Here is a 25,359-nt window from a genome sequence, read left to right as displayed (position 1 = left end):
TTTATGCAATTCAATAGATACATTGAATGCTTACTATGTGTAATTAGGATTACTGGTGATGATATATGCATGCAGACAAATATCCAATATATAAAGAGTAAATTTGCAAGAACAAGTAAAAAATCTGCAATTTTCTCATCTGTAAAATAATACTGACAGAATTTACCTAAATTTTTTTTTTTTTTTTTAATTTTAGAAAGTAAGACAGAGCGTGCAATCGAGGGAAAGGGGCAGAGGGAGAGAGAGAGACTATTAAGCAGGCTCCACGCTTAGCACGGAGCCTGACCTGGGGCTCGAGCCCACAATCCTTGGATCACCACCTGATCTACAATCAAGAGTTGGATGCTGAACCGACTGAGCCACCTAGGCACCCTTGAAGGAAAAAAATGTTTAAAGCACCTTTCATCTTATATGGCGTTTTGTAGGTACTGTTCTATTTGCATTTAGCTTCCATTTTAAAGGCGAATGTAGGAAAAAAGCAGGTAGTTCATCAGAGACGTTTATCTGCTGCTGCCAGGTCCACACCTAAGAGTCTCTCTCCCACTGCATAATAATTTTCACAATAGCCAGTTGTTTGGTTGAGAATTAGGTCTCTAAGAAGTAAGCGCGAATGAATTAAATCTGTTCATCTCTACAGAACTCATTTGCTGCCAACAGCTAACGCCAGGCAATCGGGAAAGGAAACACAGCAATTATGATTTATTAGATGAATCGCTGAGCCAGTTTCTACACTATTTTGCTTCCCTTGGGGCTGAAGAACTGTCTCAAGTAAACTTTAACTTTAAATGTGATTTTGCGTTCCCTTCAGAGCTTTCCTTTAGCTGTTTGAAGCCTTTAAAGTTAATTAGCAGTACCTTGTTTATGTTTGGAATCAACTAGAATTGTCAGGACAGATTTGCTGAGGAGGCTTTTGGTGCTTCAGAGGAGTTTTACAGACAATTGAGTTTGATGGATTAAAAAATAAAAAGGAGAAAAAAATCTCGGAGAAAAAAAGTAATACAGGTACACTTAAAACTTTCCAAGAAAGCTATATAGAGATCTCACATATTTTGTCCCCCAGGATCTTAACATTTCTTCTCTCGGGCTTCTGTTAATCACCAGATTTGAGATTGAACATTAATTCTGAAAACTTCAGCTCAACAGCAGGGCTGGCTGCAGTTTTCTCTATAATTATGTCCATTCAGGCCCACTTGATAAGCATTACTTCAGAGTATTCCAGCGATGGTGCCTGGCATTGGGGCTCAGAATTGGCAATACATTTGGTACGCTGATATTTTTGAACATCAATTTTTAAATTCCATTTTATTTTTACAGTGCTTTTCTTTGACGATAATATATCACTCCCATCATTTTATTAGTCTCTTTTGGTTGTTAATGATATGGATTGGGGTCCAATCACCATATGGTTAAAGGCAGCTGGTGAGAAAAAGAAATGAAAAGCCATGGTGGTTATCAAATGGAACAGAAACTACAAATCAAAATGGAACCAAATAGGATGTGAGTTAAACCTGGAGGCATTTACTGTGTGCCTACAACATGTGAAATTCTAGAAGTCGGGGACATGGAAATGATAACAGCACAGTACATTATATTATTATATACTGGGCTCTTTGTTTCCATGCTATTATCACCCATCCCCTCCACCAGCATTGAGGAGTCAGGATTACCCCCATTTCATAGATGAAGACACAGAGTGTCAGAGAAGTTTAGTGACTTGTCAAAAGTCACAGAGCCAACACACGTTTGAGCCGGGATTCAAGACAATCCTCTCTGAATCTCAGCCTTCAACAAATGATTCTTCCCTCTAGGAACTTGCAGTCTGATGAAAGAGACAGGCATATAAATAATCAACTGCAACACAATATAAAGTTGGATAAGATCTATCTTTTATCTATCCATCTTATCTATCTGTCCGGCTTGTTTATCTGTCCATCCAGACGTCTATCTATCCTGTTGAATAATTTCTTCTCCCTCTCTTATCATGAAATGCAGTAACTCACGCAGCCTCTCTGCAGGATGGTTCTGTGACACTCCGCAGTACTTTATACTGAGTAGTAGCTTCTTGGTAATGCACCCTCTTGAATTTGCTCTCCTTCCTTTTCTGCCTTAGTCTTCTTTCATGCATTCTCTTTCCCTAAGATTGCACTTTCTAGTAAGGTACTAAGACATAAGTGTTTGCCTCATGCTGTGTTTCCTGAAGCATCTGGACTTAGAACTCATGTCCAATAAGGAGATCAGGACATTTAATTTCAAAAGAAGACAAGCATGGTGACCCCCAGGAGCTGAGGGAAGAGCTGAAAAAGGATGAAAAGTAAATACATCAGAATCACTTTGTCCAAAGATTTGACCCTCCTGAGCCCCATCTGGGGCTTTCTTAACCTCAGCAGAGAAGAGATCTCTGGGTTTGAAGGCACCCACAGAAACTTGGCTCTGACTTAATGGATATTTTCTCCCCCACTGGACTCAGCTACTATATATAAATTCCTATAGGGCAAAAAAACTCAGCTAGGTAACTTTAAGGAAATTTATTTAAACTCTCTGAACCTCAGTTTCTTCATCTGTAAAATAGACACTAATCTCCACATTATTGCATTTTTATGAAAATTAAGTGAAATATTATGTGTGACTTCCATATACCAACATGTTCTAAGAATCATTAGTGTCTTTCTAGTTTATGATTTCCTTCTTTGGCTCAGCTTAAATGGGTGGAAGTTACCCTGATGAAAGATGACTGGGAACTTCTATGAAGGAAGGATCCGTTGGAAGTGATAAAGAGGAACAAACATGATCCCTGCTCACTTAGTCTTGCATAATAGGGTGTCTCATTTAGAGTCTATTGTTAAGTATCTGTTCACCTTTCCCTTTTGCAGCCTGGCTAAGCTTTTGTGTAATTTTAGTTGACTAAATTTTGAACGCGCAGCATCAGAAGAAAGAAGAGGTCCTTCCTCATAAACACTTCTAATATCTTTGACGAAGAAGGAATTTAAGCCTTTAAATCATAAGTTTAAGCATTTGTGATTTTACATGCTCCATAAAGTTCCTGCCTGTCAGTGATCAGACAGACCTGGGGTTTGGCTAATGTGTCAGTTAGGACTGGCTGGGTTTTATGCTGTGCTAATAAACAACTTCAAATTTTCTGTGGCTTAAAAATAACAAAGGTTTGGGGTGCCTGAGTGGCTGAGTTGGTGGAGTGCCCAACTTCGACTCAGGTCATGACCTTGAGGTTCACAAGTTCGAGCCCCAGAGTGGGCTCTGTGCTGACAGCTCAGAGCCTGTAGCCTGCTTCCCATTCTGTGTCTCCTTTTCTCTCTGCCCCTCCCCTGCTTGCTCTCAAAAGTAAATAAAACATTTAAATTTTTAAAAAAAAATAACAAAGGTTGATTTCTCATTCATGCTCTATTCCTAGTGAGTCCACGGAAGCCAACTGACATTGTCCTTTGTCCAGGACCTAGGATGATAAAGAACATGGCTGGTTGGCTGTGGAGGAGAGAAAGAGAAGAAAAAAAAGCTGAGGGAAGGGGTCATATGTCCACAGTTAAGTATTCTAATTTGGAAGTGGCATACCCTTTTAATTCACAAGTCATTGGCCAGAACTATTCGTGTCCTCTCCCAACCCCCAACCCTCACCAGGAGGCTGGAAAGCACAGTCTTAACAAGTTTCCGGAAGGGAGGACTGAGAACAATTTACAAATAGCACTAACAACTACATCATTGCTCAATAAACATCACTCATACTTTCTCATAGACCTTTATTTTAGCACAATCTAGGTAATTTTCTCTTCTTTTTACTGAATATTAAAAGAAGGGACAGAAAACAGAAAATGTGGGAGCAGGATTTCTGTCTATCAGCCTGGTGTAGTTCTCAAGGGTAGTATTTAGCCCATTATCATGCTTATTCTGCCCGCAGGTTTGACATTTATTCCAAAAAGCCATGTGCAGTTGACAAGTACTTCCTTGTGAAGACAATTGCAAAGAAAATTCTTCCCAGTGAGTCTAAGGAGATTGCTAGCAACCAAAATTATACCTCTTTAGTAAGTCCTCTGGGATCTCATGGACTTCAACAGAATTTCTTATATGTGAAAACCAGCTGGGTGGAAGAAACAGACAACAGCAACAAAATAGATTAAAAAAAAAAAAAAAAGCCCATGCCTTAAAGGTAATTTTTTTATAGATAAATAAGTCCTTTTGACTTTTGCGTGTTTGGAGTGTCGAGTAGTAGATCATCAATTTCTTACTATTATTTTTTAATGACAAAAGCTTAAAACTAAAGCAGTCCTCCCACATTATCACCTGGTCCAATACCCCTATTTTATTTTATTTATTTATGTATATTACTATGATTTTTTTATCCAAGTGTAATTAACACACAGGGTTGTATTAGTTTTGGGCATACAATATAATGATGCAACAATTTTTTTTTTTTTAATTTTTTTTTTCAACGTTTATTTATTTTTGGGACAGAGAGAGACAGAGCATGAACGGGCGAGGGGCAGAGAGAGAGGGAGACACAGAATCTGAAACGGGCTCCAGGCTCTGAGCCATCAGCCCAGAGCCTGACGCGGGGCTCGAACTCACGGAGTGCGAGATCGTGACCTGGCTGAAGTCGGACGCTTAACCGACTGCGCCACCCAGGCGCCCCATGATGCAACAATTTTTAGAGATGGGTAAAGCCAAGACTCACAGCGCTGGAATCACCAACCGGACCTCAGACTAAGGCACAACTGAGAAATTAGAGCCTTTGCCTCCTGTCTGCCACTGCAGCAATCTTACTGTCACTATGTCCAAATGAGTTCCCAAATTACATTGTTGTTGTTGGTGGTGGTGCTGTTACTGCAAATTGATGGTGGGGGGGGAACTTTTTTAAAGAATAGGTTCCTGATATCCGTATCTTCAAAGAATAAAAAAAAAAGAAATCACTTTTTTGAACAAGAAAGCAACATTACATGGGGAAGGGAATTGAAGTTTCTGAATCAAAGACCAGAGAAGAAAATTGAATGGACTAAAGGCAGTCAGAAAGTTTAGATGAATTACTGTCTTGTTTTAAATCTAAATTCATCCTGACACCCATTTCCCTATTTTATAGTTGATTATTTAAGAAACTCTTACAGAAAATGCTTCTAAGGTACAGACTAAATTGAAGTAAAAATCCTAAGGCTGTTCTTTTTATTTTTATACAAGATGCTTCAAGGAAATTAACCAATGTCTTCACAGTATTAAAACATAATTTTAGAGAGGCAAATTTTTTAAAAAATCAAAATAAGAAAGTAATAAATCAAGGCCATTAGGAGCACATTACTTTTTTAGGAAAGAGATTTCATTTCCTCCTGCATCCTCTACCTATAATGGTCTGGCTGATTCAGGTGCTTCTCAGAAATTGGGGTGAAAACAATCTACCGAGGCAGGGAAGTCATGTCACCTTGTAGTTGGGAGGAACCATTTTAGTGTGTCTGAAGACTGTTCTGGCCTTCGGAAGGTTAATTTAGAGAAGCCAGGTAAATGTGAGAGGGAGTGGGTACCACACAGCTTCGTACCTAATGTGTTGTCACACTATTCTTATCCCTTACAACCGTTTAAAAGAATTCTTTTTTTAGACTTTCTATGCTAGTCACCCCAAAATATTCTGTGGTAGTGAGTTCCAAAAACTAATTACATGTCACATAAAAATACCGTCCTTGTATCTATTTCAAGTTGGCCATACCTCAGTCTTTCTTCTTGCACAGATAGTTTACAGATGTTGCTAGGATTTCCGATTCACTAGTTCCTGCTATTGTGGGTTGCTCAGTTTTATTTTGATTTTTGTTTTCTTTTCTAAACATGGCTGCTATTATTGTTCATATTTGCATTTTGTTTACTGGACTATCAGTATCAGAAACGCATGCTGAGGCTGCTTCCTCCACTCCTCTCTCGCCGTGTGAAATCACCCTTCCCACATCTACAGCTTTAGACACCCGCTGTATGCCGATGACCAGATTTTTTTTACCTTCGGCCCAGGCTTCTCCTGTGCTCTGACATTTTGAATCCAAATGTCTACTTGACATCTCCATTGGCACATTTTACGAACATGTAAAACTGATCAACCAAAAAACAAATACTTGATGTCCAAACCAACCATATGGGTAGGTCAGAAAGTGGGTTCGACTGAGTTTAGGTAGCACCTCCAGGGGTCACTACATGGATCTAGTTCATTTCCGTTGCTTACTTAAGGATGGGTCTTCGGGGCGCCTGGGTGGCTCAGCTGGTTAAGCGTCCACCTTTGGCTCAGGTCATGATCTTGCAGTTTGTGAGTTCCAGCCTCACATCAGGCTCTCTGCTGTCATCACAGAGCCCGCTTCATTTGGGATACTCTGTCTCCCTCTCTCTCTGCCCCTCCCTCTCTTTCTGCCCTCCCCCTGCTCTCTCTCTTTCTCTCTCAAAAATAAACATTAAAAATAAAAAAGAAGAATGGGTCTTCACTAAGGTATTTTCATAGTAGAAATGTACAAAAGAATATCTAAAATATTGGTCAAGTGGATAGGATGTCATGTTTATATTTTGAAAGAGATCAAAGCCAACATTAGAATGTTAAATCTCTGGCAGTAAGCTAAATTCTGTTGGGACACTCATGGAAACTGTCGGTAGATTATATAACACCCCACCAAATCTCACTATATAGTTCCTTTGATTCCACAAACACACATTTAGTATCATACATTGTGGAGACCTGGGGAGGGTACAGTTATGAAGAAAATGGAAATCTGTGTTTGCAAAGAGCTTATACTTTGTTTCTCAGAAAGTGGTGATGTTATTCCCTTTCAGTTCTGGAAAAATTTCTAGGGGATTTCGTTGTCACAATCACTATAGACTGCTAAGTGTCCTGGACAATCAAGAATAATCTCACGTCTCACACCCTTTAAAATGTCCTATTGACAACTGATATAAGTGATCTAAGGGCACCTGGGTGGCTCAATAGGTTTAGCGTCCCACTCAGTTCAGCTCAGATCATGATCTTATAGTTCGTGAGTTCAAGCCTCGCATAGGGCTCCGTGTTGATGGTGCGGAGTGTGCTTGGGATTCTCTCTCTCCCTCTCTCTCTGCCCTTCCTCCACTTGCACTCACTCACTCTCTCTGCTTTTCTCTCTCTCAAAATAAATAAGTAAACTTAAAAAAAAATTTTTTTAAGTGATCTAAACAAAAAACCTATTTATCATTATCCTGACCTAGATTCCGATTACATTTTATATATACACAAAGTGGTGTTTGCACGATTTTTACACATACTAAATTTTATAGGATTTAACAACATAAAATTGGTTTGAAGGTTGTACTTTGCTTTGTTTAAAATTTTAGCAAGGTTTGGTCACCATTTCAGAAAAGCACAGCAGCAAAGCCAATATTGATCCTGGTTTCAAACCCCAGTGTATCACATGGGCTTCAGCCTTTGCTCCTAGTGGCCTGTTCATGGCATCACATCAAGATGCTAACATATCACCGCTTCATTATCTCTTACGGTGAAGCTTATTTTATTATTAGCTACTTTCCTTTTATTTCTCCTTTATAGTTATGCCAGTATATTGACTTTAAAAATTATGGATGTAGGTAAAATATATGTACTCTAAATTTCATTTCAGGAGAGCAAGAGAGTTGTTACAAAGGATTTATTTTCAAAGTGCATGGAAGAAGTGATAGCATGGAGAATTACTGCCCTACAGGGCAAAACATACAAATACACTGATAATGTGGGCATTTTTGCTCTTTCATAGCTCCATCATAGGCAGCCAGGCATCATTAGTCAAGGCCGTGAGTAACGCAAACATAAATTTTTATACAATTACTCTTTCTCTGCAATCTATTTCCCAGTCCACTTTTTTCAGCTGCAAAGGAGAAACTCAGGCTAAAGAAAATGCTATTGGTTAATGAGATGCTGAAGGAAATAATGCTTTTCACAAGAAGCTTTCAGAACAGGGAACATGCAGGCAGGGGGGCTGAGGGTTGCTTAGGGCAAAACCCAGCAGGCAAGTTAGTGGATAGGAGAGCAAGAATAGTTCGGTGTGTGTTTAGTGCCCCTTTGATAGACACGGCCATAGCTCTCCTTCTAGAACTAAGTGGATAAAACATCTGGCACGGAATGCTTTCTTCCCCAACCAGTGGAATCTGACAACTGTGGTTTAAGCCTTAGAAGTAAAATTAAAGATTTACTTTAATAAATTAGGGAATTGTGTTGAAGGTTGCTAGGTGACAAAGGTCAGGAAGGTTGCTAGGGGCAGGGATCAGAACTGTTTTGGACTGAATATATGTCAGATTCTCCTAGAAACTTCAGAGTGATCATTTTCTTAAAATAAGTAGATAAGCCAACAAATAAAGGCTAGACAAATACACACCCTCAATCACCGGGTGAGGGGAAGGAAACCAAAATAAACAACAACAAAACAAACCGGAAAAGGCATTATCCTAAAGTACCGAGAAGCCATCATCTGCTTTCCCCCAAACCCATCATCCGCACACTCCACCCCAAGTCTTATCACCAAGACATTAATTAGGAGCTTAGCTTTGAGAAGGCCAGTGGATGGTTGGGCACTACACAATGGGAAGCTTCAGCCACCAGTTAAAATCTAGGCCTAGGCCAGGATGTTCCCAGGGTCTCAGACGGCCCTTGAGCAACCATGAACGGAACGGCCTGGTGATATGCTTACCTCACTTTGCAGTGCAGGCCCCTGCTTGACACATTGGTGAGCATCCCGGAGAGCCTATGAGGGGACTTTGGCATTGGCCTTCATGGCCACACCCCGACATTCCTTGCCTACCAGTATATCCTCTGCTATCCCCAAAAGAATCTAGAATTCCAGTTTGCTACACGATTTTCCTTTCTCTCACTTCTTCGGTTCAGGACACGTGGATTTTATCTGCAACAATGAAAACATTCCACTCCTTCTTCAAGCCTTCTCTCTCCACTGAGCATCCTCAGCATTTCTTTTCCATGATTCACTTGGGTCTAGATTTAGCTACAGTTGTCTGTGAGCAAAATGCTAGAAGCTAGAAGCTTCATGCTAACATGAAGCAGGAAATGTATGTGGTATCTTGCATGTGTACATATCATTGGCTCTATTTTACTGAGGAGAAAACTAAAACTCAGGAAAGATGTAACTTGCCCACAGTCTTGATCAAGTAGTGGTGCTATGGGATTTGAAGTTTGGTCCAACTGATAACTCATGTGTACTGCGGCTTCCTTTAGAAGAACCTGGAGAGCAGAATCTTTTATACTCCCAGGTCACCGAGCACTTCCCCTTTCGGTACTCTCATTAGACACAGAATTAATAGTCCAGTGTCTGCCTTCTCCATTAGACTGGGAGGTTCACGGGGACAGGAATGGTGTCCATCTTCCTTTCCATTCTGTCCCTGGTGCCTAGGGGCACGCCTCCTACAAAGGACAAATTCCTATAACGCTTCTACTTCTTACAGCTGCTCCTCGGTGCCTGCAAAAGGGCATCTGGACCCTTTGTGTGTAAGTTCCAAGTATTCATTTCCGATCATTTAGCAAATAAAGTCAATCTCAGAAACTACAGAAAGGGAAACAAGAATGTTTCCCATTGAAAGTGTGTACTATGTTCCAACAACATATGAAGTCTTCTCTTTTGATAATTCTGCATCATCTACAATTAGTATTAGCTAGGCACACATCTATCTCCCTAGATAGACTACATATCAAAACTTTCACCTACGTATTGTTTAGGAACACTTATTATTAGGTACATACATTATTATCTAGTGGAAATTCTGAAATTTAAAAGTCATTGGTAATATGTTTGTTATTAATTAAATCTCTGACAGAATACAAAGGGCAAGGAAGAATAAAATGTCCCCATATTAAGAGCAGAATTATGTAAACTAGCCAAACACTAGAATGATTACATTAATTGTGGTACATCCATCCAATGGAATACCACCCAATGAAAATAAATTATTATATATCCAACAGTCAAATGATCTCATAATGCAACTTAAGTAAAAGTGGCCAGAAACAGAAAAGTAATAAAGTCCATTTATATAAAGTCCAAATTTGATGTTAGAAGTCAGAATATTGATTACTCTGGCATTAGACATAGTAGTGATAGGGAGGGAGCCCAGGGAACTTCTGGGTTGCTGGTAATGCCGTATTTCTTGATCTGGGTGCTAGATCACAAGTGTTCACTTTGAGAAACTTTATTAGGCACTTATGAGTTGTGCAATTCCCTATGTGTGTTATGTTTTAATGAAGTCTGTTTTTTCAAAAGTTCTCCATGGTACCAATATTGGTGGATCAATTTTTATATTGCATCTTACACATGTAGTGGTAGATAAGATACTTCTTGGTGCACTCCTGTCTCACCTACATTTTCTTTAGTGACTTTGCTGTTTATCTACTTATTTATGCTTGTGTATCCTGGGAACTAATTGGAAGACTTCCTAGCCTACTACTCACTATTCATGGGTTAGATGTTGAAATTCAAGCATTTACTCGAACATGCTCAAAACACACATGTGACTTAAATATGGGTTTTCCTATGCCTTTGTGAATGTCCAATTCATATCTTAATGTATTCTACACCTTAGTGATATAAAGGAAATGAGTCAATAGTATAGAATGATCTACATACAAATCTTATTAACTTGATTGGTCAAAAATCTAAATTAAAAAAAAAAAAAAAGCCAAGTGAAGTCACAAAGACTCTTTCCAAACACTACATTAAAAATAACTTGTTTGGGCGCCTGGGTGGCTCAGTCAGTTGAGCAACCGACTTCAGCTCAGGTCATGATCTCATGGTTTGTGAGTTCGAGCCCTGTGTCAGGCTCTGTGCTGACAGCTCGGAGCCTGGAGCCTGCTTCTGATTCTGTGTCTCCCTCTCTCTCTGCCCCTCCCCCGCTCATGCTCTGTCTCTCTTTGTCTCAGAAATAAATAAACATTAAAAAAAAATAAAAAAAAATAACTTGTCGCTGTATTTAGTGCTGACCTTCAATTATTTAAATCTATTTTAGAACATAATTAACATTAGCCCACCACATTATATTGAACTGAGAACTGAAGTGAACCATTTTAAAAATAAAATTTTATTAGAATGTTAAATCGCATAGTTATGAAATGTGTGTGTGTGTGTGTGCATACATATGTATGTATGATCTTTTCTCTGGTGCCACTTATGCAAAATTTCCCATAACATTTGCTTAAGTAGGGAATGAGCCTGATCATGTACCCTATTGTGTTCACTGCATCCAAATATTATTTTAGTTATAATAGTTTTAAAAGGACTGCCATCTCCTTACTCTGCTACTAAGGGGCTACTTTAATACTAACGATAATGATAATAATATCCAACTAACTAAGCAAAGATGGTATGAACGCCTTGAGGGCGTCAAATAAGCTGCAATGAAGAAAGTAAATACAATGGATACAGATCATTCAAAGGAAAGAGGTCTAGAACTCTTCTCTCCCTTCCATAAACCCAGCAGGAACTTTCCAGAGCAAAGGGACACCCTAGGAGCCACGCGATGAGCTCTCCAGGAAGGTCCCCCTTTCCAACCTGAGCCCAGATCTTTCCTGGGACCGGGAGGCGTTGAGCTGGGGGGCCCTTCGGGCCGCGGGGAGGTCGGTGAGCAGCGGGCGGGCGGGCTCCCAGGCGCCCGCGTCCCGGGCGGGAACTTACCACGAGGGCGCAGCACAGCAGCCGGTTCATTGCGGTCCCCGGGAAACCTCAGGCTCTGGGCGGCGGCGGCTGGGCGAGCGCTCCTGTGCGTCTCTGCAGCCCGTGCACTCATCACGTTATATATAGCGTCCGGGCGACAGGAAGTACCGGCTTGGCTTTGATCATCCATTCTCTATCTGGACCCAACTCTGCACCTTTCTTTTTTAGGAACTTGGGCGGGAGCCCTGGGGTGTGCTCAGAGCTCCGGGGTTAACGCTTTCAGAGCCAGGGCGGAGAACCGCCGGGAGGGGTGGGGGCTGGGGGTGGGGCGGGGATGTCTGGCCCTCCCAGGGGAAAAAAAAAAAAAAAGAAGAAGCCACCAGGCTGCGAAACAAGGAGGCCGCTGTCTCCGCGCGGCCCTGAGGTTTCCTGGCCGCTTCCCGCCAGCGGGCGGCCTCCTGGCAGCAGCCACCGGCGGCGGGAGGGCCGGGCGCACGCCGAGGGCCGCGGTACCCTTCTCGTCCGCCCTGCACGGCCGCCCCAGCCGAGATCGGGGCGCAGCCAGGCGTGCGTCCCCCACACTTGATCCCCTCCCGTCCGGGCCCTTTCTCTGCGGGTTCTGAGAGCTCCGGTAACAAGGCCTCTCCTCTACTCACCGCACTCCCAGGGCCCTGTTGGGAGCGGTCCTGAATCTCCAAGGTTGCACAGACCATGCGGAAGGACCGTCTCTAACTTCTGTCTGGTTCTAGAGCTGGGGCCTTCCTCCCATGCACTTCTTGCTGTCTGGGGTAGTTCGGGCCAGAGAGAATCAGCAGAGGAAAAACTTCCCGCCTAAGACAGGAAAAAGCTTGGCAGGCTGTGGGATACCTTGGCCACTGTTTTCCTCATCAACACCATAATCATCAAAGGGCTCTTGCTGCCTTAGTATCCTAAGTACTGGAATTCCGGAATTACCTCTCCAAGGTCGTTCCACTACCCCCAAGCTGTTTAAAGAAGTTTGGTGCTTGCGTAAAGGGCTCTTGTCTTCCTCACTGACTCCCACAAGCTGCTTGTCTGAAAGTTAGTCTGGTCCTGAGGGGTCCTGCAGTTCACGGATTCCCAGGGTTTCACCAGGTGCTGAAAACATCACTTCAGAGCCGGCTTCCCCATCAGGACCAAGTGTTCCCTGATAGCTTTCGTGAAATGGGCAAATTCTACTCTCTGCCAGAGTTCCAGGATGGAAGGGGATGACTCACAAAAGGAGCCCCCTAGGGGTAAATACCGCCCACAGGGATCAGAGCATCTGCCCCTTCAAATGGAGGCCCTTCTACCAGAAGTTCAAAGAGGATCCACAGAGTAGAACATACAGGATGAAAATGGCAACTCTTCTGGTCTGTGAATCAAAAGACAGAGGGCAGAGGGTCTTGTCTTGTTCAGCTTTGTCTCCCCAGTGCTGGAGCATAACATCATGATGGTTTCTTAAGTGAACTATGAATAAATGAAGGTCAGTGAGTGAGGACAAAGTCCTGTGATCTCAGATCTCAACTTTGGAACTTCGGTTTTGACGTCTACAGCGTGTGCAACTAACATAGACTTACCCGTGGGACTCAAATACATTCAAATGTCAGTAGGAAGCCACTCTATAAACTACAATATTATTGTTTTTATTAAGGTGATGTTTGTCTAGGATATTATTTGAAGGCATTTTTTTAAGTTGATTTATTTTTTGAGAGAGAGAGAGAGAGAGAGACCTCGAGCTGGGGAGGGGCAGAGACAGAAGATTCGAAGTTGGTTCTGCACACTGACAGCAGAGAGAGAGCCTGATGTGCGGCTCGATCTCAGAACCAGGAGATCATGACCTGAACTGAAGTCATACGTTTAACCGACTGAACCACCCAGGCGCCCCTTTAAGGCATTTTTCTTGAAATATAATGCCAATATGCAGGAGCCAAACCTTGGAGAAAACTGATCAAGGATTGAGTCCTGCAGTGTCAACTGTGGGGTAGTTCCAGGTCTCTCTAAGCTCATCTGTAGGATAAAAATAATACTGATATTACAGAAATGTAAGAGGGAACAAATGAAAGCATGCAACAGGTCTTACATAAAGGAGGTTACTCACTCGTGGTGAGCATCACATAGAGTAATGTATGTAAGATAACTTAGCAAAATGCCTGATTTATAGGAAATATTTACTAAGTTACAGCTATGATTTTTCTAGCAACATCTAAGAACTGATCTTTGGAGCCAGACACCTTACCTTGAACCCCAGATCTACTACATCCCACTTCTGTGGTCTCAGGCAAGTTTTCCCTAACCTATTTGTGTTTCTGTTTTGTTCCTGTATCTGTATAATGAGGATAAAAATCTCACCTACTTCGGAGGATTACAAAGGTTGTTAATGAGGATTAAATTGGATAAAACATGTAAAGCATTCAAAACGGTGCCTGGCACATAGGAAGTGCTCATTACCTGCCAGCTATTATTCTTCTTCTTATCTGAGGTTCTCATTGGTACATTTATATGAGCACAGGGTGAGTTAAGATTATAAACTCCTGACAGCCGAAATCATGTATCTTCTTGTGATATTCCTTGAAGCTTTTAGCTCAGCGTCTGGCTCCCTATAACTATGGGGAATTACTATAAATAATAGTAACGGGAATAGCAATGGTGGCAGCTGGTGTGGGGGGAGGTATAATTACCTGTAATCTTGAGAAAAGTTGGGGCACCATTTGGTTAGAATCACAAAATCGACCTTGTGTTGCTTGTTGTATGCATATTTCAGGGCCTGACTCCAGATCATTTATTAATCACTGACGGACAGGAAACAGACAGACACTCTGAGTTATTAGTCATCTCATTTGTTATATTCCCGGAGCAATCTGGCTGATCCCATGTGACCCACTGCTATGGGCAGCAAGCCCTGAACACTCTGAAGCCAGAGTTCATCTGAAGCTTGAGTTAGAATGGACCCAGGGAGTTGGGTCTGAACCCAAGGGGGGATGTTTGAACGAACAGTAACTTGGCAGACTATGTTCATCTTCCTCTGATGGATCCCTCATTGGCAGAGGCCATTCGTGACATTAAATGGAGTGTCCCGTAAATTTAACCTTCTGTTTTTGGTCACGAGATTATGTCTGATGCTGACTTTCTAGGTGACACCTCTTCAGATAACTCTCATCTTCACTTGCCTGAACCCTTTGACTTAGGCCCCATGTTGCACACATTTTCACTGCCTGTATTTTCTTTTTTTTTTTTTAAACGTTTATTTTTGAGAGACAGAGAGAGACAGAGTGTGAGGGGGGGAGAGGCAGAGAGAGAGGGAGACACAGAATCTGAGGCAGGCTCCAGGCTCTGAGCTGTCAACACAGAGCCCAACGTGGGGCCCGAACCCATGAACCGTAAGATCATGACCTGAGCTGAAGTCGAATTCTTAACCGACTGAGCCACCCAGGCGCCCCTTCACTGCCTGTATTTCTGATTGCCCCTGCCTTCATTTCTGTCACTCCTAAGAAACAGCGCCCGCATACTGGGAGCTCCCGTGAGGAAAACACTTCATCTCTTTAGCACAGCATCAAAGCACCTGCTACAGAAGGCCACTTAACCATCATCATAATGGAAATGCCTGAAACTTAGGACGGGAATTGATTTAGGTCATCTGGGAGACCAGGAATGCCGTGGGCTCTGAAGTGACTAATCAAGTGTCTAGATCGTCTTGTGCCTAAGTTCCCTCATCTGAAAATTGGAAAGACTAGTTCTGAGTTATGTAAATGAAAGGTTATTAACTTGGAGAAGAGAAACATATTCCTTGTTATTTCATTGCTATTAAAATGAAGCCCTTTCTGATTTCACAGGAGAAAGAACAGAAGGAAAGGAGGAGAAATACGATGCAGCTAGCCTGCCTATTGATTTTCTTTTGTCTTATTAATGTTTGCCAATTTCTTCACTAACACACATGATTTTCAGAATGTTAATATTCTAGAGAAAAGCTATTTGACTTTTAAGGTGTTATAAACTATGTACAGAAGAGAACGTGTATTTGCTTTGCAATAAATAATGTATGAAAAAGCAAGGTTGAGGACCAAAAGCACTTTCTGAGTAAGTCATCAGTTACTTAAGGGTCTGCTTGGCAGTGTCAGACCCGGTGTCAGTAGCCATTACTGTCACATCCCCTACTCAGTGGTGTGACACCAGCATTGTCACTCATTCGATTGTAATCACCCTTTCGATGAAAACTGGCAAAGAATCACACGAATGCATAAATATAAATAGGACGGTGTGCTGTGCTACATGGAAAGAAATAAGTTAGAGCAGGAGCACCTGACCCACTATGATTTTAAACAACAAAATGTGTATTAATCAGTGCTAAGAAGGTGGTGTAGGAAGGAGAGAATTTGAGCAGGGAGGCCAGGGGCCAGCTGACCTGGAGACGGGAGGAAACAGGGTGCGATTTAAAAGAACCTGAAGTGGCCCAGTATGGCTGACACACAGAAGGCAAAGCATCGTGTGAACTGGGTGAGATTGGAGAGGTGAGTGGACAGTGGTCAGGCTGCAAAGTGTCATCGATTCTTGCATTTTTCCAAAGGACCGTGGGAAGCACAGAGGGCTTTTAGGCATGAAAGTGACATGATCAATACAGCTGCCATGAGGTGGAATTCTTTGAACTTCTCCCTACCAACTTCTTAGGGTTCTAGGTCCAAACATAGACACTCAAGAAAAAGTCCTCTGACACAAAAAATCACAGCACACGTGCACAAGAATTTGTATCAATTTAACTAGGTTTCAACCTTTTAAATCCCTGCAGGTGGTAAAAATTCAAATAGTATGGACACATCTAGAATGGAGGGTAAATCTCCATTTCACCTCAGACCTCCCCCACCCCTTTACAAAAGCTGCTGCCAAATTGTGTCCCAAATACGTCACTATTCTTAATATTAATCTTACCACTTTTGGGGGGGATCAGTAAAACCAGTTAATACTATTGCCTGTACCCCCATCCCTGGCATTGGAAGGAGCCCTGCACATTTTGAGTGGGAAACTGGATCTTTCAAAATGAGATCTATGAGGAGAGCTGCCTCATTCACAATTCAGTGCTCAGCAACTGCTATCAGCACATCAAGAAGTGGAGGGTAGAAACATGTCTTAGTCCGCTCGGGCTGCCATATAAGAATGCCATAGACTGGATGGCTTAAACAACAGGCATTTATTTTCTTATAGTTCTGGAGCCTGAAAGTCCAAGATCAAGGTGCCAGCTTCTGTTGAGTCCTCTTTCCTGGCTTGTATGTGGCCCACCATCTCACTGTGTGCTCGTATAACCTCTTCTTGGTACCTGTTCAGAGAGCTATCTCTCTTCTTCTTCTTAAAAGGCCACCAATCACATTGGACTAGAGCTCCGCTCTCAGGACCTCATTTAATCTTAATTAGCTCCTAAAAGTCCTATGTCCAAATGCAGCTACGTTGGTGGTTGGAACTCCAAACTATGAATTGGGGGAAATGCAATTCAGTCCTTAGCCACATAGGTCTACCTTCCTCTTTCTTGACACAACCCCATGCTTAAGTTTCCAGGGAAGTTAGACTTTTGCCACAAGTCTCAATTACTGTTACAGATATATAACTGTAAGGTCAGTCTTTTTCTCTCTCTTACATTTCTTTTTTCCTCCTTCTCTGGACTCTCCCCCTCTTCCATCTAATGAAATAGCCTCCATAGTTCTGGAAGCTCCAAGTTATGCCTACATCATCTTATAAAACACATCACCCATTTATGGATTCTGGTTTCTCTGACTGTATGAGGTCAGGAAGCCGCTAGCTGGGAGGAAATCTTGTGCACTCTTTGATAAAGGTTTTTAATAGAAGAACTCAATTACACTAAAGACTGTACCCTGCCCACTTGAGCAGAGGAAAACATATGTCAAGCCTTTCTGCACATACAACACAAATCACAATTTCCTCATTGAAATTTCTGTCAAAGGTTGTGCCAAATTCCTAATATCTCTGGGTGGGGAAGTTGGGAAAAAGGAACAAAAAATCTCAACAGACTATAACAGAGTATCTGTTGTTCTCAGCAGTCCAAGGAAGGGACATAACTCCTGTTTATAAATACTTTGACCTTTATCTGCCAGTTGTTCTAGTCACTTCAACTAGGGTTTCCTGAAACTCAGATATACATCCAGTGCCTACTCATTCCCAAGAAATTGGTTCCTTAATTAAACAGGGATGCATATCCCAAACAACTACTCACTGGGAGGCTGAACAAATAAATGTTTATATCTGAAGAGGGTTAAGGAATACTGCATACGCACTCAGAGCTCCTCTTCAAAAATTCTTCAGGAAATTTGGTCACCTGTAGCGTCAATGCAAAGATTTTCCCCCTTCCCCAACCTCCCTGTAATTTGTCTGCACCTGGCTCATACAAATATGATAGATAAGAACTCTTAGAACTATTCTCTTAATAGTCAATTAGGTGCTTCTACCTGGGAAACTCCCCTCCTTTAACTAAAACAAACCTTTAGAAATAAAGCTTTTGGTGAGATAGTCTTCAGAGAAACTAGCCTGCAAGAGAGAAATGCTTCCTGAAACCAGAGTTTGCCTATGAAACGTTTAGCCTAAAGGAGTCTCTTTAGGTGAATACAATCTAAAGGGCAGAAGGTAATTATTTAATATTCAGCTGAAGGGATACCATTGAGAAAACTGAGAAAGGAAATCTATTTCAGTACAAATAAAGTAACTTATCTTCATTTATACAACAAATATTTACTTAGTACCTAGTAGCTGCCAGACATTGTACCCCTGATATAGACAAAAATAGTTCCCACACATTTGAAGTTTCCTGTGAAGTTAGGGTGAGAGAGTAATGAAGTAAACCTGGAAATAAATTCTTTGGATGGTGGATGAGCCAATTGCAGAGAGTGGTAAGAGGGTTGAAGCCCATAATGTAAGTTGGTACAATGGTGCTTAGCTAAGAAGGGGCTGCTTTCACCAAGTTCTCCTTAGGGAAGAACCCTCTGAAGAAGCAACTTCTGATCAGATAGTGGAATGATGAGGTCTATTCCATGAGGTGGGGTGAAAGTCTTCCGGATCAAGAGAAGGATAAGTGGGGTACCCCAGATGAGAAACGTCAGTGGGCTAGAGCTAAGGGAAGAAGAGGGAGATTTAAACCCTATGTGGCCAGAAAGGTGGGCAGGGCCACACCATGCAGTGTCAAAAGGATCGGAGTAAGGACCTTGCACTTTATTTTTTTTTTAATTTTTATTTTTTAAAATACAATTTATTGTCAAGTTAGCTAACATACAGTGTTATACAGTGTGCTCTTGGTTTCGAGGGTAGATTCCCATGATTCATCGCTTTCATACAATACCCAGTGAGGATCTAGCACTTCAGTTGAAGGGCAGGGAAGCCACTGGCCTATCTCAAGATGTGAGTGAAGTGATTTGACATACATGCAAAAGGATTGTTTTTGGTGGTGGTAATGCGCTAGAACGGAAGCAAGAGGACCACAGGAAGTAGGAAGGTAGTTGTCACCAGGACAATCATCATCAAACCCTTAGGTCCTGAGATGTACATTCTTTGATAAAGGCTTTTATTTATTTATTTTTTCAACGTTTATTTATTTTTGGGACAGAGAGAGACAGAGCATGAACGGGGGAGGGGCAGAGAGAGAGGGAGACACAGAATCGGAAACAGGCTCCAGGCTCTGAGCCATCCGCCCAGAGCCTGACACGGGGCTCGAACTCACGGACCGCGAGATCGTGACCTGGCTGAAGTCGGACGCCCAACCGACTGCGCCACCCAGGCGCCCCGATAAAGGCTTTTAATAAAAGAGCTCAATTACATTAAAAAGTATACCCTGCCCACTTGAGCAGAGGAAAACATATGTCAAGTCTTTCTGAGCTTACAACACACATCACAATTTCCTTGTTGCAATGTCTGTCAAAGGTTGTGCCAAATTTCTGATATTTCTGGGTGGGGAAGTTGGGAAATAGGAACAAAAATCTCAACAGACAATAACAGAGTGTCTGTTGTTCTCAGCAGCCCAAGGAGGGGACATAACTCCTTAGCTTCATCATTTATATCCAGCTGTCTTCAGTCACGTCATTTAGTGTCTCTGAGCCTCTGATTTCATAGTCTGTAAAATGAATATTCTAGTTACCTAATGTATCTATACGTACTTCCTAAGGATACCAGGAGAATCATAACATATGTGGAAGAGCGCATTAGTTTTAAAGTGCTATGTAAATTTCCAATACTACTAATAAAGGACATTTCCTTGTGTCCTATGTTTGAAGTGACTAAGATGTAAGAAGGAAACAAGAGAACTAAATGGCAAAAGAAGCAAATATGCAAAAAGAAGCATTTATGCTGAGTACCTAAACTTTCACATTTGTTCAAGTTTCTACATATTTTTCTAGATACTTGAGGTTTAATTGTTCCCCAAAGTAATGGTAATGTAAGTAATAATGATAATAATAATAATAATGGCAGCATTTTTTTAGTGTCTACAATTTTTAAGATACTGTGCTAAGTGTCTTCCATTTATTAACTTCCATGATACAGAAACTATTATTCTTCCTATTTTACTAAAAAGAGGGCTAAGGCTCTGAGAGTTTAAGAAACTTGCACAAGATCAACAGCAACTAACTAGCTCTGCTGCTTATAATAAATTTGAGGATTTTCTAAAGCTAGAAGTAAATTTTGTCCTGCAGAAAAATTAGGTATTTGGTGTATCAGTAACAGCCAACAGTTAAAAGTAGATGAGGGTTATCTTTTCTTCTTAGATCAGAATCTGCTATATAGAGATATTTATAACCAAGAAGACATTCAATGGTCATGTAATATGAATTTATACTATAAAAACAATTTTTTAAATGTTTATTTATTTTTGAGAGAAAGAAAGATAGAGCATGAGTGAGGGAAGGGCAGAGAGGGAGGCATGGAGTCTGAAGCAGGCTCCAGGCTCTGAGCTGTCAGCACAGAGACCAACAGGGGGCTCAAATCCATGAACCAAGAGATCATGACCTGGGCCAAAGTCGGTTGCTTAATGAACTGAGCCACCCAGGTGCCCCATGAATTTATACTTTAATGAAGGCTCAGATCTCATCAAATATTTGATCTTCTAAGCACAATTTGTATTATAGGTTGACCTGAAGCAAATGTGACAATATCCAGTGGGAGGATACAGCCACAAGAATACAGCACTGCTCAGGGATCAAACCTAGGGCACGGATCTAAAAATATTTTATTCCTAAATATTTTATTGTTTTTGGTGCTATTGAAAAGGAGATTGCTTTTGTAATTTCTTTTTCAGATAGTTCATCGCTTGGGTATAAAATGAAATTGATTTTTGTGTATTTATTTTGTATCTTGCAACTTTACTGAATTTATTTGTTAGTTCTCACAGATTTTTGGTGGACTCTGTAGGGGTTTCTATATATAAGATCATATCATCTGCAAACAGAGATCATTTTACTTCTTCCTTTCCAGTTTATATCCTATTTATTTCTTTTTCTTAATTGTTGATGCTAGAACATCCAGTCCTATGTTGACAAGGAGTGGTGAGATTGGGCATCTTTGTCTTGTTCCTGATCCTAAAGAAAAGTTGAACCATTGAGGATGACAACTTATACCAAAGAAATACAAAGGATTATAAGAGTCTATGCTGGACAACTATATGCCAATAAACTGGACAACCTAGAAAAAAATGGAAAAATTCTTAGAAGCAAACAACCACTAAGGCCAAATCAAGAAGAAATAGAAAGTCTAAACAGACCAATCACTAGTAAGGAGATCAAATCAGTAATAAAAAATACAAGCCCAGAACTAGATGGCTTTACAGGTAATTATATCAAGCATTTAAAGAAGAATTAATACCAATCCTTCTCAAATTCTTGAAAAAAAAATTGAAAAGAAAGGAACTCTTCCAAACTTATTATATTATATAGCATTACCCTGATATCAAAGTCAGACAAGGACACTGCAAGAAAAGTATAGGTCAATAACCCTAATAAAAATTGATGCAAAAATCCTCAACAGAATATTAGCAAACTGAATTCAACAGCATATTAAAAGGATCTTACACCATGATCAAGTGGGATTTATCCCTGGGATGCCAGAATATTTTGACTAATGCAAATTAATAAACCACATTAATACAAAGAAAGATAAAAACCACTTGATAGTTGCAACAGCTATAGAAAAAGCATTTGACACAATTCTGCATCTTTTCATGATAAAAACTCTCAACAAATTAGGTATAGAATGGAAGTATCTCAATATAATAAAGGCCATATACAGACAAACCCACGGCTATCATATTCACCAATTCTAAAAAGAAAGAGCAAAGAACTGGCTACATTCTATCTTCCTACAAGGGTATAGAGGGGGCCAAAATACTTTAGCCCAGTGTTTCCCCACTTATTTTTTCATTATTGCCCCCAAAGGAGAAAACTTTAATTTAACTTAATTTAAAGAAAGAAATTAAATACCAAGGTAAAAGATTTTTTCAGGTAGGGTTGTGCCTATGTTTCTCAGCTCCCCCCCCCCCCCAACAAATTTTGTCTGCTTGTGGGATATATTGCTCCCACTAAGAATGCATGTTTTAGCCAATCCAGGGCCTTGAATATCCACGATTTCACCAAATAAGAACCCATTTTACCACCATCATGCTAAGTAACAGAGTCTGGTGGTGTCAGGAGATGGATAGAGCTGAATTGCTGGAATGTGGAACTTCTCTTGAAATGCTAACTCACCTCTCAGAATGTAGGAATCCTAGTTAAGTCAACTGTCTACCTGTAGAGGGTAGATTAACCTGACTAATGTGTATATAACATCACACTGTGCTGAAATATTCTAAAATAAATTACAGACATAATAACAAGAACCCAGAGCAAGGGAGTGGACAGGGGAAAAAGTTGTGTGCAGGAAGTAGCTCCGAATACAGGAGAAAAAGGATGGAGTTTGGCTCTGGAAGAATATAAACAATGTGTGAACGAAAAACAACCCAAATTCTGTCACTACCGTTTCTCCTCACGTATGTTAAATGGCCTTTGAAGGTTCATATTTCCGTGGGAGCCACATGGCAGTCAGTGAGAATTAGGCAGGTGGGAGCAATGAAAACCAAAAACAGTTAAGGTCACCTTTTGGGTCCCAGTAAGAAGGACATTATCTGTGCTTTGATTTCTTCTCTCAAAAGACATGTTGCTTCTGCTGGAAGGAGTTCCAGTAGAGGTAAAAGCACTCTTGAACTTCGAAACCTGGCCACTTGGCCGGAATTGGCACAGTGGAACCAAAGGCTGGACCTAGAAATGGCGACTTAGTGGTTCTAACTCCAGTCAATAGTGCAGCAGGGATGCTTTCTTGTCAAGAGCAAGCCTCATAGCTGGGACTTTCAAATTCACAAAGGCTGTGGGACTTCTGGCCAAAAATATGTACATGGGCTCACCTATGTTTTGCATTGAATTTTAGAAGCTTCCTGGCTTCTGACTCCAGGAGGGAGATTGATTTGGAATATGATGAAACTCTTTTCTGCTCAGTTTTAAAGAGATGTACCTTGGTTAAGAATAATATCGTTGTATTGTCATTTGTCATATTTCAATATTTATATTTCCTGGGTTTTTGTCTAAGATGCCTGTCCTGAATTTTCGATGTTTAATAGATGAGAGTTGTTTTCTCCTCCCTAGTGCATCATTTTATTGACCGAGACTATAAATGGGCTTGCCCTTTGAAATTGTGTACACTCAGAACAGCTCAGATCTCAGGGTAGCTGATTCTATTTGGCAGGTGTGGGATGTGTGATTGAGTCATTCTAGAATCTCAAAGAGATATTTGTTAGAGGGAGCAGCAAACAGTGACTGATTCAGTAGCTCCTGGGTTTCCTAACAACCTGGTACTTACCACAGTTTACATCTGAAGGAGACTCTGCTGCTCCTTTCGTGGTTGTTGGAAGTAGGGAGGTGAAAGGAATACAAAAGCATAAGTCACAAGGGGCATGCACAGTGAGAAGAGTGAAAGAAGGGGTTTTGGTCACCTTAAAAAAACAAAAAACAAAAACAACCCATGAGGCGCATCTGGGTGGCTCAGTCAGTCGAGCGTCCGATTCTTGTTTCCATGCAGGTCATGATCCCAGGGTAGTGGGATCAAACCCTGCATCAGACTCCACGCTAAGCATGGAGCCTGCTTAAGATTCTCTCTCTCCATTTCTCTCTCTCTTTCCCTCTCCCCTGCTCACACTCTCTAAAATAAAAAAAAAATTCAAAACACCATGGAAGATAAAGTTCAGATAGCAAAGAATGAAGATCTGGCAGTTTAGTAGCGAATATGGTCAAGTCATGTGGGACCCTTTTAGGTGAAAAACAAGAGTTCAGCCCTGGCTCTGAAACTGCACTGCTAGGATTTGAAACCTTGCTGCCTTAGAGAGAGAGGGAAGATGGCGGCGTAGGAGGACGCTGGGCTCACCGCGCGTCCTGCTGATCACTTAGATTCCACCTACACCTGCCTAAATAACCCAGAAAACCGCCAGAGGATTAGCAGAACGGAGTCGCCGGAGCCAAGCGCAGACGAGAGGCCCACGGAAGAGGGTAGGAAGGGCGGCGAGGCGGTGCGCGCTCCACGGACCGGCGGGAGGGAGCCGGGGCAGAGGGGCGGCTCTCCGGCCAAGCAGAGCCCCCGAGTCTGGCTTGCAAAAAGCGGAGGGGCCTGACGGACTGTGTTCCGACAGCAAGCGCGACTTAGCGTCTGGGAGGTCATAAGTTAACAGCTCTGCTCGGAAAGCGGGAAGGCTGGAGGACAAAGGGAAGGAAAGCTGCTGAGCCCCCCGACGACAGAGCTCAGTTTGGTGGGGAACAAAGGCGCTCGCCAGCGCCATCTCCCCCGCCCATCCCCCAGCCAAAATCCCAAAGAGCACCAGTTCCTGCCAGGGAACTTGCTCGCTCTGCGCAAACACCCAACTCTGCGCTTCTGCGGAGCCAAACCTCCGGCAGCGGATCTGACTCCCTCCTGCTGCCACAGGGCCCCTCCTGAAGTGGAACACCTAAGGAGAAGCAAGCTAAGCCTGCCCCTCCTGCCCCCGTGCACCTTGCCTACCCACCCCAGCTAAGACGCCAGATCCCCAGCATCACAAGCCTGGCAGTGTGCAAGTAGCCCAGACAGGCCACCCCACCCCACAGTGAATCCCGCCCCTAGGAGAGGGGAAGAGAAGGCACACACCAGTCTGACTGTGTCCCCAGCGGTGGGCTGAGGGCAGACATCAGGTCTGACTGCGGGCTCCGCCCACCAACTCCAGTTATACACCACAGCACAGGGGAAGTGCCCTGCAGGTCCTCACCACGCCAGGGACTATCCAAAATGACCAAGCGGAAGAATTCCCCTCAGAAGAATCTCCAGGAAATAACAACAGCTAATGAGCTGATCAAAAAGGATTTAAATAATATAACAGAAAGTGAATTTAGAATAATAGTCATAAAATTAATCGCTGGGCTTGAAAACAGTATAGCTGACAGCAGAGAATCTCTTGCTACAGAGATCAAGGGACTAAGGAACAGTCACGAGGAGCTGAAAAACGCTTTAAACGAAATGCATAACAAAATGGAAACCACCACAGCTTGGATTGAAGAGGCAGAGGAGAGAATAGGTGAACTAGAAGATAAAGTTATAGAAAAAGAGGAAGCTGAGAAAAAGAGAGATAAAAAAATCCAGGAGTATGAAGGGAAAATTAGAGAACTAAGTGATACACTAAAAAGAAATAATATATGCATAATTG

The 25,359-nt window shown here is 41.8% G+C and overlaps 1 protein-coding gene and 1 long non-coding RNA gene across 2 annotated transcripts in view; one reads left to right on the top strand and one right to left on the bottom strand.

Annotated features, from left to right (window-relative positions):
* TNFRSF11B (TNF receptor superfamily member 11b) overlaps positions 1 to 11,916 on the bottom strand; it is a 29,278-nt gene extending 17,362 nt beyond the window's left edge. Inside the window, exon 1 of the mRNA XM_086695943.1 lies at positions 11,655 to 11,916. Coding sequence (XP_086552069.1) covers positions 11,655 to 11,684 — 30 coding nt within the window. The 5' untranslated portion in view covers positions 11,685 to 11,916. The remainder of the gene's footprint in view (positions 1 to 11,654) is intronic.
* A 59-nt stretch (positions 11,917 to 11,975) lies between these two features.
* LOC147571877 (uncharacterized) lies at positions 11,976 to 15,681 on the top strand. Its single transcript, XR_015247024.1, has 2 exons — positions 11,976 to 13,235; positions 13,831 to 15,681. It is a non-coding gene; the product is annotated as an uncharacterized LOC147571877 (long non-coding RNA).
* The last annotated feature ends 9,678 nt before the right edge of the window (positions 15,682 to 25,359 follow it).

This window comes from Puma concolor, chromosome F2 (assembly GCF_028749965.1).
Source record: "Puma concolor isolate L17-30 chromosome F2, mPumCon1.1.hap2, whole genome shotgun sequence".
Taxonomy (NCBI): Eukaryota; Metazoa; Chordata; class Mammalia; order Carnivora; family Felidae; genus Puma; species Puma concolor.
The sequence above is the reverse complement of the archived record's forward strand: the minus strand, read 5'-3'. Positions and strand labels throughout refer to the sequence as shown.